Source organism: Ursus americanus, chromosome 2, assembly GCF_024610735.1.
Source record: "Ursus americanus isolate L20-20 chromosome 2, mUrsAme1.1.p, whole genome shotgun sequence".
In the NCBI taxonomy this organism is placed as follows: Eukaryota; Metazoa; Chordata; class Mammalia; order Carnivora; family Ursidae; genus Ursus; species Ursus americanus.
The window spans coordinates 75,598,206-75,611,825 of NC_142128.1; the positions used below are offsets into that span (position 1 = coordinate 75,598,206).

The 13,620-nt window shown below is 41.9% G+C and overlaps 2 protein-coding genes across 6 annotated transcripts in view; one reads left to right on the plus strand and one right to left on the minus strand.

Moving 5' to 3' along the window:
- The window catches only part of LAMB3 (laminin subunit beta 3), a 130,738-nt gene that overhangs the window by 94,404 nt on the left and 22,714 nt on the right, over nucleotides 1-13,620 (minus strand). The window lies entirely within an intron of this gene.
- Nucleotides 1-13,620, plus strand: part of HSD11B1 (hydroxysteroid 11-beta dehydrogenase 1) — a 61,383-nt gene that overhangs the window by 26,963 nt on the left and 20,800 nt on the right. For 3 of the 5 annotated variants that reach the window (XM_045787818.2, XM_045787815.2, XM_045787817.2), the window contains 4 exons: nucleotides 7,834-7,947; nucleotides 8,696-8,826; nucleotides 9,585-9,696; nucleotides 9,827-10,012. In XM_045787818.2, the coding sequence (XP_045643774.1) occupies nucleotides 7,860-7,947; nucleotides 8,696-8,826; nucleotides 9,585-9,696; nucleotides 9,827-10,012 (517 nt within the window). In that variant the 5' untranslated portion in view covers nucleotides 7,834-7,859. The remainder of the gene's footprint in view (nucleotides 1-7,833; nucleotides 7,948-8,695; nucleotides 8,827-9,584; nucleotides 9,697-9,826; nucleotides 10,013-13,620) is intronic. The other 2 variants (XM_087857891.1, XM_045787819.2) reach the window with 1 other exon arrangement.

Sequence of the window (13,620 nt, forward strand, 5' to 3'; positions counted from 1 at the left end):
ATCCCTCAGTATCAGGAGGAAGGAGGTGACTCTAATTCCCTAGAAAACGTTATCAATGGAGAAAGCAGGGACTTAAATCTGAATAACAACCTTACACTTGAGTACTGTGCTTTTCCTGGTAACTTCCCATAGCTGACTCCCTACCCACATTTTTTGTCTTTAGCTGGAGATGGTATTTCAGGGGTAGCATCAGCCTTTTCAGGAAGTTAGTTTTCCTGGGTCTCTCCCATGTATATAGGAGGCATACATGTTATTTAACTTTTTTATTTACTTTCTCCTGTTAATCTTGCTTATGTCAATTTGATTCTTAGATCAGCTAGAAGAACCTTAAAAGGCATAGGAAAAGTTTTCCTCCCTAACACAATAGTTGAGATTATACATAGCCCCAAAATGTACTTGCTGTTTATATATATCCATGGTTCAGATATATTTGTTGACTATATATATCTTAAAAAACGTATTCTGCAATTCAAATTTAACTGGGTGTCCTGTATTTCTATTTGCTAATCTGGCAAACCTGCTTCTCACCGAAGGGATGTGGTTTCTCTCTAATGTTGAAGGCACGGGCACCCTAAAGAAACACACCCAGCTGAAGCTGCCATGCCACCTTGATGTGCTTCCTGAAAGCTGGACTGAATGACCAAGAAAATACACAAGATCGGCCAAAGACCAAATGTGTGAGCCATGTGGTGGCCTTGCTGGAGTCAGCCACCTCAGCTGTGTGGGCCTCTCCCACTGCTCCTCTCATGTTACCAGTGTTTTACCAAAGTTGCCAGGGAGTAACTTTTTCACTTACTGTAGGTGGGCCCTATCTCTTCTCCATGCTCAGATGCAAATCCATGGGAGTTAGGCCAAAGGAAAAACCTGAAAAACTGCAACTACAGCATGTTTAGAATTGTCTCTACCCCACTCCCACTGAGGGGTAGGGATCAGACCACACTCCCGGCCTCATCAGGTACCTTTTCTTTCCCAAGAGGCTCTTGACTCTCCCACACAAATGGATTCTAGGTAGTCTGCCCCAACAGTCTCCCAGCCACAGACCATATGTGACAGGTGAGGACAGGACAGCATACACAGCACAGTTTAGCCCATCTCTAGTTCATTTTCCCAATCTTGAGATTACACTAGTTAGAGAAGATGAGCAAAATCTGTCCATTAGGAGTGGGGTCATGCAGAAGGATTGACGAAGAACTTCTCCCCCATACTTCGTTAGGTATACAGGAGAGGAAAAAGAAAGGAGGGACTTCGGAGGAACCTGTGTTATTAGATAATAAAGTAGTGGTTGTGTCCATAGCCTAGAACAGATTTTGGCAGCCATGGTGCAGACTGAGTTCCTCAAAAATCAGACCTGAGAAACTGGATTGGGATGGGTGGGAAAAGTAGAGAAAGGGAGAATTTTATGCATTCTAATATGCTAAGATCCTTTCCTGTCTCAGCATGTTGGCGGTGTTTTCCCAGGGAAGGGAGAATCTCCAAAACAAAAGGGTTCACCCACCTTTTACTCTGAGGTCTTCCCACTCTTCCCCTGGTAAGATTAGTTTCCAAAAAGAAGAGACCACTTAACAAAGCTACTAAACAGTCCCGAAAAGCGCCACGGAAATGACAGGTGCACCTTTCATGACCCACATCTTATGCCAAATGCATGGAAATTCCTCTTTGGCTGCCTTTCCTCACAGTTTTGCCACCCACTGTTTGTCCTATCTGATCTGGCCCATCCCTCATAGTCCCTTTCCCATTCAACGTCCTGCTTTTCTCACCTCGTTGCTTCTTGACCCACTTATTCAGGTGAGAATGATCAAATCAGAATTTCTGGCTGGGCTGGGACATGTACCTCCAGCTGAGAGGGACCCACTCTGAATTTTTTAAGACTGCCAGGTTGTGTTTAGGTATTTCACTGAAAGCCTGCTCTAAAGTGTGCATGGTTGATGCATTACAAAGGAGGGCCTGCATGAAGGAGTGGAGGGAACAACTAGCTTTGTTGCCATGGCAGTGAAAGGAACTTTACTTGAATAGTGAAAATATGACTCAAAACAATTGCTAGGTGAAAGATTCATATTTCCTTTTGTCTTTCTTATTTATTTTTTTTACTATGTTGAGAACCACTAGAAGAGGAGTAGGGAGTGGGGCTGAAGGTTCTAACCGGAATGCTGAATCCCAGTGATGTCCCTGGATTTAAGAAGGCTGCAGAAAGATAGCAATTTTCTCATTGCTGCAGCACCTCAGAAACACTAAAACAGCAAAGTTCACTGATTGCCTATTTTGGAGCAGGGCTAGGGGGAGATGGAGAGAGACAAAGATAAAAAGATCCAGTCCCCATACTCCAGGAGCTTACAGGCTAATGAGAAAAGCAGGCATGAAGATATGAACGTACTGTGGATCGATGTTTATTACATAATCTGGTCAAAGTGGCACCCCCGAGATCCTCTTGGGGGTAAAAAGGTCCATTATTTTCATAATCACATTAAGACATTATTTGCCTTTTTTCTTATTCTTCCACGGGTTTTCTAGAAGCTACAGGATGTGTGATAATACAAAGCATAATACATGTATACTTACATATTCTTGAGTTGAAAAAAAGTTCTCAGTCTTGGATGACTGGCTGGCTCAGTCGGTAGAGCACAGAACACTTGATCTCAGGGTCGTGAGTTCAAGCCCCATGTTAGGCGTAGAACTTACTTCAAAAAAATTCTCAGTCCTAATTTCTTGTAAAGGAACCTCCACTTATTTTTTTCAAAAAAAATTTTCAGTAGTCTCTACACCCAACATGGGGCTTGAACTCACAACCCCAAGATCAAGAGTTGCATGCTCCACCAACTGAGCCAGCCAGGATCCCCCCCGCCCCCCGGTCTCAATTTCTAATACATCAATATCAATAGTTAAAGCCACATATAGGCGCACTTCATTTTATGGCATTTTGCTTTATTGTGCTTTGCAAATATTGTGTTTTTTATAAGTTCAAGGTTTATAGCAACCCTGTATCAAGCAAGTCTATCAACAACATTGCTCACTTTTTGTCTCTGTGTTATACTTGGATAATTCTCACAATATTTCAAACTTTTTCATTATTATCTTTGTTACGGTCTGTGATCAGTGATCTTTGACATTACTATTGTAATTGTTTTGGGGCTCCACAAACTGTGCCCACGTAAGATGGCAAAATTAATCAATAAACAGTGTTCCAACTCCTCACCAACTGGCCATTCCCTCATCTCTCTCCTCCCCCTCAGGCCTCCCTATTCCCTGAGACACAACAACATTGAAATTAGGCCAACTAATCACCCTATAAGCTTCTAAGCGCTCCAGTGAAGGGAAGAGGCACACATCTCTCACTTTAAATCATAAGCTAGATAAAATGATTAACCTGAGTGAAGAAGGCGTGCCGAGAGCCGAGCTAGGCTGAAAGCTAGTGCTCCTGTGCCAGCTGGCCCAGTTGTGAGTTCAAGGGAAAAGTTCCCAAAGGAAATTAACAATGCTGATTTAGCAAACGCCCAAATGATAAGGAAGTGAAAGGGCCTTATTACTGATATGAAGAACCCTTGAGTGGTCTGGATAGAAGTTCAAATAGCCATGACCTTCCCTTAAACCAAAGCCTGATCTAGAGCAAGGCCCTAAGTCTCTTCAATTCTATGAAGGCTGAGAGGTGAGTAAGCGGCAGGAGCAGAGGTTGGTTCCTAAAGTTTAAGGACAGAAGCCGTCTCCATAACCTAAAACTGCAAGGTGAAGCAGCAAGTTATCCAGAAGATTGAGCTAAGATCATCACCGAAGGTGGCTACACTAAAAAACAGATTTTCTTTTTCTTTTTCTTTCTTTTCTTTTTCTTTCTTTCTTTCTTTCTTTCTTTCTTTCTTTCTTTCTTTCTTTCTTTCTTTCTTCTTTTTTTGACAGAGAGACAGCCAGCGAGAGAGGGAACACAAGCAGGCGGAGTGGGAGAGGAAGAAGCAGGCTCCCAGAGGAGGAGCCTGATGCGGGGCTCGATCCTGGAACTCCAGGATCACGCCCTGAGATGAAGGCAGATGCTTAATGACTGAGCCACCCAGGCGCCCCTAAACAACAGGTTTTCTATTTAGACAAAACAGCTTGCTTTTGGAAGAAGATGCCATCTAGGACTTTCACAGCTAGAGAGGAAAAGTCAACGCCTGGCTTCAAAGCTTCAAAGGATAAGCTAACTCTCTTGTTAAGGCCTAATGCAGCTGGTGACTTTAAGTTGAAGCCAATGCTCATGTACCATTCTGAAAATCCTGGGGTCCTTAAGAATTATGCTAAATCTACTCTGCCTGTGATCTAGCGATAGAACAACAAAGCCTGGATGACAGCACATCCATTTACAGAATATTTTAAGTCCACTGTTGAAACCTACTGCTCAGAAAAAAAAAATTTTTTTTTTCAAAATATTACTGTTGATTGACAATGCACCTGGTCACCAAAGGGGATCTTATGGAGAGTGTAATTAGATTAATGTTATTTTCATGCTTGCTAACACAATATCCATTCTGCAGTCCATGGATCAGGACTAATTTTAACTTTCAAGTGTTTTTACCTAAGAAGTACATTTCAGGGCACCTGGGTGGTTAAGCATTTGCCTTCAGCTTAGGTCATGATCTTAGGGTCCTGGAATCAAGCCCCACAACGGGCTCCCTGCTCAGCAGGGAACCTGATTCTCCCTCTCCCTTGGCCCCTCCCCCCACCCATGCTGTCTCTGTCTCTCTTTCTCTCTCCCCTCCAAATAAATAAATAAAATCTTATTTAAAAAAAAAGAAATACATTTCATAAAGTTATAGCTGCCATAGATAGTGATTCCTCTGATGAATCTGGGCAAAGTAAATTGAAAGCCTCCTGGAAAGAACTCATCATTCTAGTGCCATTAAAAACATTCATGATTTATGAAAAGAGGTTCAAATAGTAAAATTAACAGGAATTTGGAAGAAGGTGATTCTGACTCTCTGGGATGACTTTGAGGGGTTCAAGACTTTAGTGGAGGAAGTAACTGCAGATGTGGTGGAAATAGCAAGAGAACTAGAATTAGCAGTGGAGCCTGAAGATATGGGTGAATTGTTTCAATCTCAGGAGAATACTTAATGGACGAGGAGTTGCTTGTTATGGGAGAGCAAACAAAGTGGTTTCCTAAGAAGTAATCTATTCCTGTTGAAGGTGCTGTGAAGATTTTTGAAATAACAGAAGATTTTGAATACTGCATAAACTTAGTTGATAAAGTGGCAGCAGGGTTTGAGAGACTTGACTCCAATTTTTGAAAGAAGTTCTACTGTGGGTAAAATGCCATCAGACAGTATTGTATACTGCAGAGAAATCATTCATGAAAAAAGGAGTCAATCAACGTGACAAACTTTACTGTTGTCTTATTTTTAGAAATTGCCACAGCCACCCAACCATCAGCAACCACCACCCTGATCCCTTGGTAGCCGTCAGTATTGAGGGAAGACCCTCCACCAGCAAAAAGATGAAAACTAGCTAAAAACTCAGAGGATGGTTAGCATTTTTTAGCAATAGAGTATTTTTTTAAATTAAAGCATAGATATTTTCAAGACATAATGCTATTTCACACTAAACAGATTACAGTATAGTGTAAACATAGTTTTCACATGCACAGGGAAACCAAAAACTTCATTGGACTCACTTTATTGTGATATTTGCTGTATGATGGGGGTCTGGAACTGAACCTACACTATCTCCAAAGTATGCCTCTAGGCAAAAATGGAGAGCCTCAATACTTTTTAAGAATGTGTAGGGATCCTAAGATCAAAAATTTTGAGACTTAATATATCATCTACCATCACACAGTGTCCTCATTTCTCATAAATCCATTTTACTGGTTAAAAATTATTTCACCTATTTCATGAAAATTACTTTATTGAATGCTTTCTCTGTATCCTTATTTTCTAGCACAATAATGATTAAAAATGTCTGTGTTTTTTTATGTGCCTGTTTGTGTCTAAATGGGTCTTCCAAGCAGCACAATGTGGACTTCAATTTTTAGTTCAGCCAACAATCAGCGATAGTCGATGCATTTGTTTTATGTTCCACCACCTGCAGTTCATCTTACTTATTGTTATTTTTGCTTTCTTTAAATGTATGCTTTCTGTAGTGCACCTTCAAGTCTTTTTTTTAATGAGATAATAAACTTCCCTCTTCTGTCCATTTTTCTACCACTTCAGCAGCATCAGATTTTAAAGTAACTTTTCATTGTTTTCTATAATTTTGCTATTAATAGGATAGTACTAAGAAAATAAAACTTGAAATTTCCTTCCCTCTGGAGATGAAAATGTTACAAGTCTGTAACGTGTCTTGGCAGCATAAAACCCTTTACAAAATTATGCATATATATCTTGCAGTTCTGTCAGGATGTAATGTAATTTCCCGCTTGAATTTTCTTTATATATATTTTTTCTATTTTGTCTTCCATAAACCTTGAGCTCTAGCTAGCCCTCAACTGTTGTCAAATCTTCATTGTTTTCTGGAAGTGAAATTCACAGCTGTGAGCCTTTGTTGACAAATTATTTCATCTCCTCTGGGTCTTAAATTATTTTCCCTTACTCTGAAGTGAAAACTCAGTGAGTGTTTCCATATACTGTACTTAGGGTCATAACTCAATTTCTTTTAATCTTGTGTGAACCCCCAATCCCCGCCCTCAACCCACATTCCTCCTCCCAAAACACAGGTACCCATTCTTATCCTAACATTTCAATGGTTTTCTCGACTCTTGATAATTTGCAGAATTCTGTATTTGCTCTGCGATGGGGGAATTTTTATGGTTGGTTAGTTGGTTTGAAGTTGAAAAACTTAACAAGAATATATCTTAAATTCTTTTCCTGACGACTGTTCCTTACTGAATTCTTGTAACAAACATTCTGAAGTGGTTATTTCTATATTTCTGTGATACATTCTAAATTATTAGGCATTTCCCCCTCTGACCCTTTGATTGTTACTAGATCAATCTTCAGCTGGATGTGGGCTTTGGGGGCTAATTTTGCTTCAACGGTGCTAGTCATTTTTGCTTCTGGACCAGATCTCCTCTTCCTAACATCTTCACGTGTCTTGTTCCTCTATAGCATTTACAAGACCCAGTTTAATAGCTTAGTGCCTTTTTTTTTTTTTGGCACTCATTATTTCTTCTTTATTTGCTGTTAAAGTAATAAGTGTACGTTCCGTTGCACTTGCCTGAGAGTCTTGAACTGGTCTTGGGTTTCCCGCCATCTGGGTTCTGGCTGGCTTGCATTCTCCTTTGATGTTGTAATACTTGTTCATTGAACTTGAGTGTGGGGCTTATAGGGCTTGTTTGCTTTTTTTCCCCCCAAGATGTGCACATTTTTTTCTTAAGCTTATTTTTCTGTTTTGTGCTGTTATTTTTAATTGCTTCCGACTGGGAGGTGGGGCCAAGAGTGAGATTTGGCTTGAATTTGGCTTGAATTTGCTATTACTCACATTTCCACAGAAACCCCGCACACACTTTCTCTCTGCCTTTGACATACCACTTTTGAAAGGCCGTTGATTCTTGGCATAAATGGTGTTAAGAAGAAGATGGGCTCTGGGTAGGGATGTTCAGGAATCCAGTCCTGTACAGTCATGAGCTTGGCCATCTGGAAGTCTCTTCTTGCTCAATGAAATGGAGTAAACATTGTCCATTATGAAATCCACCACACAGGCTGCCAGGGACGAATGGGATCCCACCCAAAGCCAATCGCTGCTCTGACAGGGAAATTGGCTAGCACTGCCTGAGACTACTCCAGCCTCCCCCGTCCCTGATGTCACAATTCAGAGGCTGCTGCCTGCCTAGGAGGTTGTAGAAAGCTCTGTAGGTTCTCTCTGTGTGTCCTACAGGGCTCCTCGGGCCAGGTCTCTGTCTGATGGCTTTTATGAAAAAATATCTCCCCCCCATTCTGGGGTTCTTCTTGGCCTACTACTACTATTCCACGAATGAGGAATTCAGACCAGGTAAGTACCAATGTATCTAATTTTGGAGGAATAGATAAAAAAAAAAAACCACAGGGGTGGCTGGAATGTTTCTGAGGATCAAGATGAGTTCCTGATCCCCAAAGTTGCTGAACAAGAGGAACCCTGAGGTGGGACTGTATTCCTGTGTCTTCCAGACATGGGCTCTGGGTAATAGTGATGTGGGGAGGGGTAATCATGTAGCCAACAGATTGCCAAATAGTCCATGCTTTATTTGGCACCCTTAATGGAAAGCAATTTCAGATTCCCTACAAAAATGAGGGTAATTCCAAAATTTACAGCACAGCCAGATAATGGGGCTCTAAGGAGAGACTGATAAGTGGGAGACAAGAAAGGACTCTGGAGTTGATGACTAAATAGAAGTGAGGGAAAATCCCTGGAATCTCTATGAGCACATGTGTTTTGATGATTTTTTGAGTTTTATTTCAATTGAGTAAAATTGGATAGTCCAGAAATGTCTGGAACTCCAGTGTCTTAGCTGAAGCTTCTGTCTATGGACATTTTTAAGAAGGACAGCAAGAAGGCTTGTTTTGAGCAGTCAAGCTGAGCCTCCTTTTCAGAGCATATTTATGAAAGACTTGAACTGTTCCATCATTGATGTATGCAGTTTGAGAAAAGTTGGTCTGGGCTCATAGCCTTTAGCCATTGAGATAAGGTTCCCCGCATCCAGAGTGGAAGGAAGATTGCTGCTGAGTTGGGCATGGCCCTCACTTTCTTTTGGGTTTCACAGAGATGCTCCAAGGGAAGAAAGTGATTGTCACAGGGGCCAGCAAGGGCATTGGAGAACAGATGGCCTATCATCTGGCGAAGATGGGAGCCCATGTGGTGGTGACAGCAAGGTCTAAAGAAACTCTAGAGAAGGTGAGAGCTCTGTGCCCACAGACACATGTACTCCTTATGTCACATACACACGCCAACATACAGAAGCTGGCACATCCAGACATAGACGCAAACACACACACACACACACAGGTTCAAGCACCCCCAGGAATATAAAGATAATGCACTTAAGTATTCATTCCTATGCACACACACATCTCTATCTATCATCTATCTATCTATCTATCTATCTATCTATCTATCTATCTATCTATCCTCATAGACATGCCTATGCACACTCATTTAGACATGGAATCATGGATGTATAGATATGTGCTCGGACACCAAAATTCCAGTACCTACTCATGAATTCATATTCTCATCCCCATTCAGACTCTCAGACTCATGCTTTCTCATATACTCACACTTACAAACCCAAGGATGCAAACATTCACAAACTTAGGGCTACTCACATGGAAACTAGCATCCATACCAACAATGAATTCAGATACTTCTATTCACAGAAACTCATAAGCACAAGTCATGAACTTAAACCCCAGCACTGTGATAATTTCGTTATTTATACCCTACCTGAAATACTTCAGACAGAGGACAAAGATCGTGGCAGGTTGCCTTTAGCAACACACACGTTCACTGAACTCATGCTCATGCACTCATGTCTCTACCGTTCGTATCAAAACAGGGTTGTGAGCAACTTCTCATTTAAACCCCCATGACTTCAGAGATTGCCCCCAAAGTCTGCAGCCAAGACCGACACCATTGCTGTTGTGTCCCTACAGGTGGTATCCCACTGCCTGGAGCTTGGAGCACCTTCAGCACACTACATTGCTGGCTCCATGGAGAATATGACCTTCGCAGAGCAATTTGTTGCCCAAGCTGGAAAGCTCATGGGTGAGGCCGCTTCTCCTCCCTCTTCTTCTGGACTCTGCTCTAAGGGTCACCGGGGAGCTCTGGGGAGGGGGAGAACGAGAAGAAAGGTATTGCCCCAGATGGTTTCTCTCAACACAGCCATCTCTTGCAGGGGGACTAGACATGCTCATTCTCAACCACATCACCAACAGTCCTATGAATCTATTTAGTGGTGATATCCACCTCGTGCGCAGAAGCATGGAAGTCAACTTCCTCAGCTACGTGGTCCTGAGTGTTGCCGCCTTGCCCATGCTGAAGCAGAGTGATGGAAGCATTGTTGTCGTCTCCTCGATGGCTGGTGAGTGGGGCAGGGACCAGTATGGAAGGCAGGAGTGGGAAACGTGCCAGGGATGGTGTTGGGGGCTCTGCAGTGAATGTGAAGTTTTATCAGTTTCCATGCAGAGAAGTAACACAATAGATTAGAATTTTAAGCGTTCACAGTGAAAAATCAATCAATCTTCCCAGTGATATTAAGCAAAAGCCGATTCACCGCTTGCCCCTGTACATGAAGAGGCAGGCATAGGAATGTGAGGCTTGGGTGTGTCAACTCAATGAGAAGCACGCATGATGAGGCAAAGAGACACTGTTAAGAACAAATGGGACCATAAGAAATAAGGGACTATTCAAGGTAGATGGGCTGCAAGTTCCTGGAAGGAACGGAGAAAGAGCAGTAATTCACAGTGCCCATGAGAAACTTGGTGGTTTGTGATCTACAAATGGAAGTCTAAAGGGACATCCCTGATCCTAAGGGAGAGACCTGGTCACGATGGATAAAAATGATTTTGCTTCTGCCATGACCAAAAGCTATAGGCCGGTGAAGTTAGTTGATGCAACGGTAGAACTGAGAAATAGAATATTTTAACATACAGGTGCCTGATGCGTGGGTTAGGCTAAGGCAAACTGAAATGAAGAACAGAAACAAATACACTATATTAGCCGATCTGCCTAAATTGGGAGTGGTCTCCAAAATCTGAACTCATTACCTTAAAAGTCCTATTGAAACACCAACAGGATAGGGAGAGAGTGTATACAGAGAAATATTCATGAAGAGAACACTGTGTGATCAAGAAAGGTCGTTGACTTTTTGGATGGTGGTAGTATCACAAGTTATCACCAATAAAGAGCTAGAGAGTTTCCAGCTTGGGGGATTCGTTTTGTCATGGGTCCAGGACAGAAGTCCCACACCTATTTGTTGATTAGTCAGAAGGATGTGGCAAACGCCAGGATTAAAGTCTGCAATCTAAATGTGGTTCCTGGCAATGTAAAAACAAATAACCTGAAGACTTTGTAATTCTTAAGTATTTCAAAACCATTATGAGCTATTACTGTAACCAAGAACACCATCTATGTTGTAAAGAATTCTATTTCCTGGACAGGAAAGGCCTGCATAGCGATGGGATAAAAGGGCAGTGTGTCTGTGCTACCCGCCAAATGGAGTGATTGATATGCATCCCTGCGCTTCCCAGACAACACAGACTCCCCACCCCTCCCAGACACAGCCTCTCTCCAGGCTGAAAGGAAGGGAGAGCTTCCGGATGCATACTGAGTGGGAGGGTGCTGGGCACATCCCCAATCCATCCAAGCGCATTGGCCAAAACCCTCACATCAGTCATGGTGTAGGTGGCTTTAATGATTTAAGTTGATTAAATAATATATCCACTCTAGGCAAAGAGTGTGCTTCATCTTTGGCTAGAGAAATTTAACTTTCTATAATGTACACAGTGTCTTAACGTTGTCAGGAGGAACAAGAATTACTGTAGAAGTCCAAGGACAGGATGAAAGTCTGATAACCTCTGCTTCCACACATCTTCTACACCTACCAAAAGTCACTTCGTAATGTGTGTGGGCTCAGAGATGGAAATTTAGTTGAACTACTATCCTTCACATCTGCTCTTTGTACAGCCCAAAGAGTTCAGCCTGTTTGCTTTGAAACATGTCTGTGAACTTGCAAAGTACAGACAATGCTTTCTCTCCCTAACTGAAGCATTTTTCTGTTCCATGCTATATTTTTTTAAACATCCAGCAAACACATTCATTAATCCCTCCTCCTTAAGATCTGAATTCCACAAATGTGGGATGCTAATCCTCAAATTGATCCTAAGGTCAGCCAAGGAGTATTGGGATGGATTTTTAATCATTCCTTCCAGGGAATGCATTAAGCCATTTATTGAATTATGGTGATAAGCAATTATTATTATCCCCAGTGCATTTCCAGGTATTGCATTACATAGAAATCCTATACTTTGAATACATTCTTTAAAGCCTCAGCTTTAAATACGCTTCAGCATCGAGACACTATTGCTGCCTCTGGGAATTTCCTTACGGTCCACATCTACCCACCATTAAACACCGTTTGGGGCACCTACAGATCAAGTTTCTATGTATATATAATATCTATCATTGATTAGTCTCCCCTCCTTCCACTATGTGCTAGTTTGGCTACGAGTTCAGCTACTCTAACAAACACCCACATTTACACTGGCTGACACAAATCCAAATCTATTCTTCTCTCATAAAACAGCCTGGAGTAAGCGGTCCAAGGCTGATAATGGTAGTTCTGTCCCATGAAGTTGTCCAGGAACCTCTCTGTCTCAGAGCCACCATCCCTGGGGCATTATCCTCACCAGTAAGTCCAGGATGGTTCATTATTAGCACGTCAGAATTCCAGCTACAGAAAATGGAAAAAGAAGGATACAACCTGGAAGTTGTAGCCTCCTCTTCTGCCATGGTTGGCAGCCACTGTGGTCTTTCTTCAAAGTGGATTTGTGTCCAACTGAAAACCAGGGGTTCTAGTTCTACAAAAGACACTGATATTGATAAACAACTAGGAGTGTCTCCCCCATCACCCATGCCAAGATACACATAAGATCAGAAGGTGGTAGTCCCTCCAGGCCACCTCATGTTCCTACTGCATGCCACACACTCCCACTCCAGACTTGATCTCTCCAGACTCGAGGTCTGTCATGAAAACAAAAGCCCTTCCATCAGGCAGCAAGCAGTACGGGACACAGTGGGGCAGGTGGAAGCACAGAAAGAGAATGCTTAGATGATATTTGTGAAACAAACAGAGACAGAGATATTACTACTCCAATATGACTGGAAAAGAAATCACTGAATTGGGCAAAGAACAGTTGAAAACATCTGGAAAAAGTTTATCGGCCATTAATCAAAATGGGTCTTCTTGACTTAGGTTCAATTTTCAAAAAGTAAAGGTCACTGCACTTTCATACCCCTTGGCTCTGTGAACCCTGTAACTATGGCCCGTCCCATCAGTCACACGCATGACAGCCAGAATCCAACTTCTAAGGCTGCCGCTCTGCCCATCCTTTACTGCCCCTTGGGACTCATGGACAAATCCTGCGATCCTCCTGCCCCCTTCTCCTCTCAGGGACCTCACTTCCCACGAAGTCCTTGTCAGTTCTCACCAGACCCTTTCCTCTTCCTTTTATCCAATACATTTTGGAAAATTACCTTTAAAATTCCACTTCCTCCCCCCCTCTCTTTTTTGGCTTTATTGGTGATACAAATACTACTTACAACAATTATAGTACAAAGGCTAACCTCACTGGGCCAGCATTAAGTGTAGGGATATTGGTTTTTCTGTATCAAGAAAAATGTTAAGACATATTTTGAAGTGCAACTGCACATAATAAAATTCTGGGTTTCTTTAAATATTCAAAATGAAAAACTAAAGGAATAAGAGAACCCTGCCAATAGCCTCTGATGCTCAGACCTCTCTTTGAGAGCTCCTTAAGTGTCTCTGGTTACCTATTCATTATTTTCCAAGTAAATCCTCTTTTGAAAAGATTAACTTTCTGTATGTACTTTTTAAAGTCTTATTCAAATGTATTCCTTTTCTGGTTTACTCATTTCCAGCATTGCTTCATATATTTTTTTACACAGATG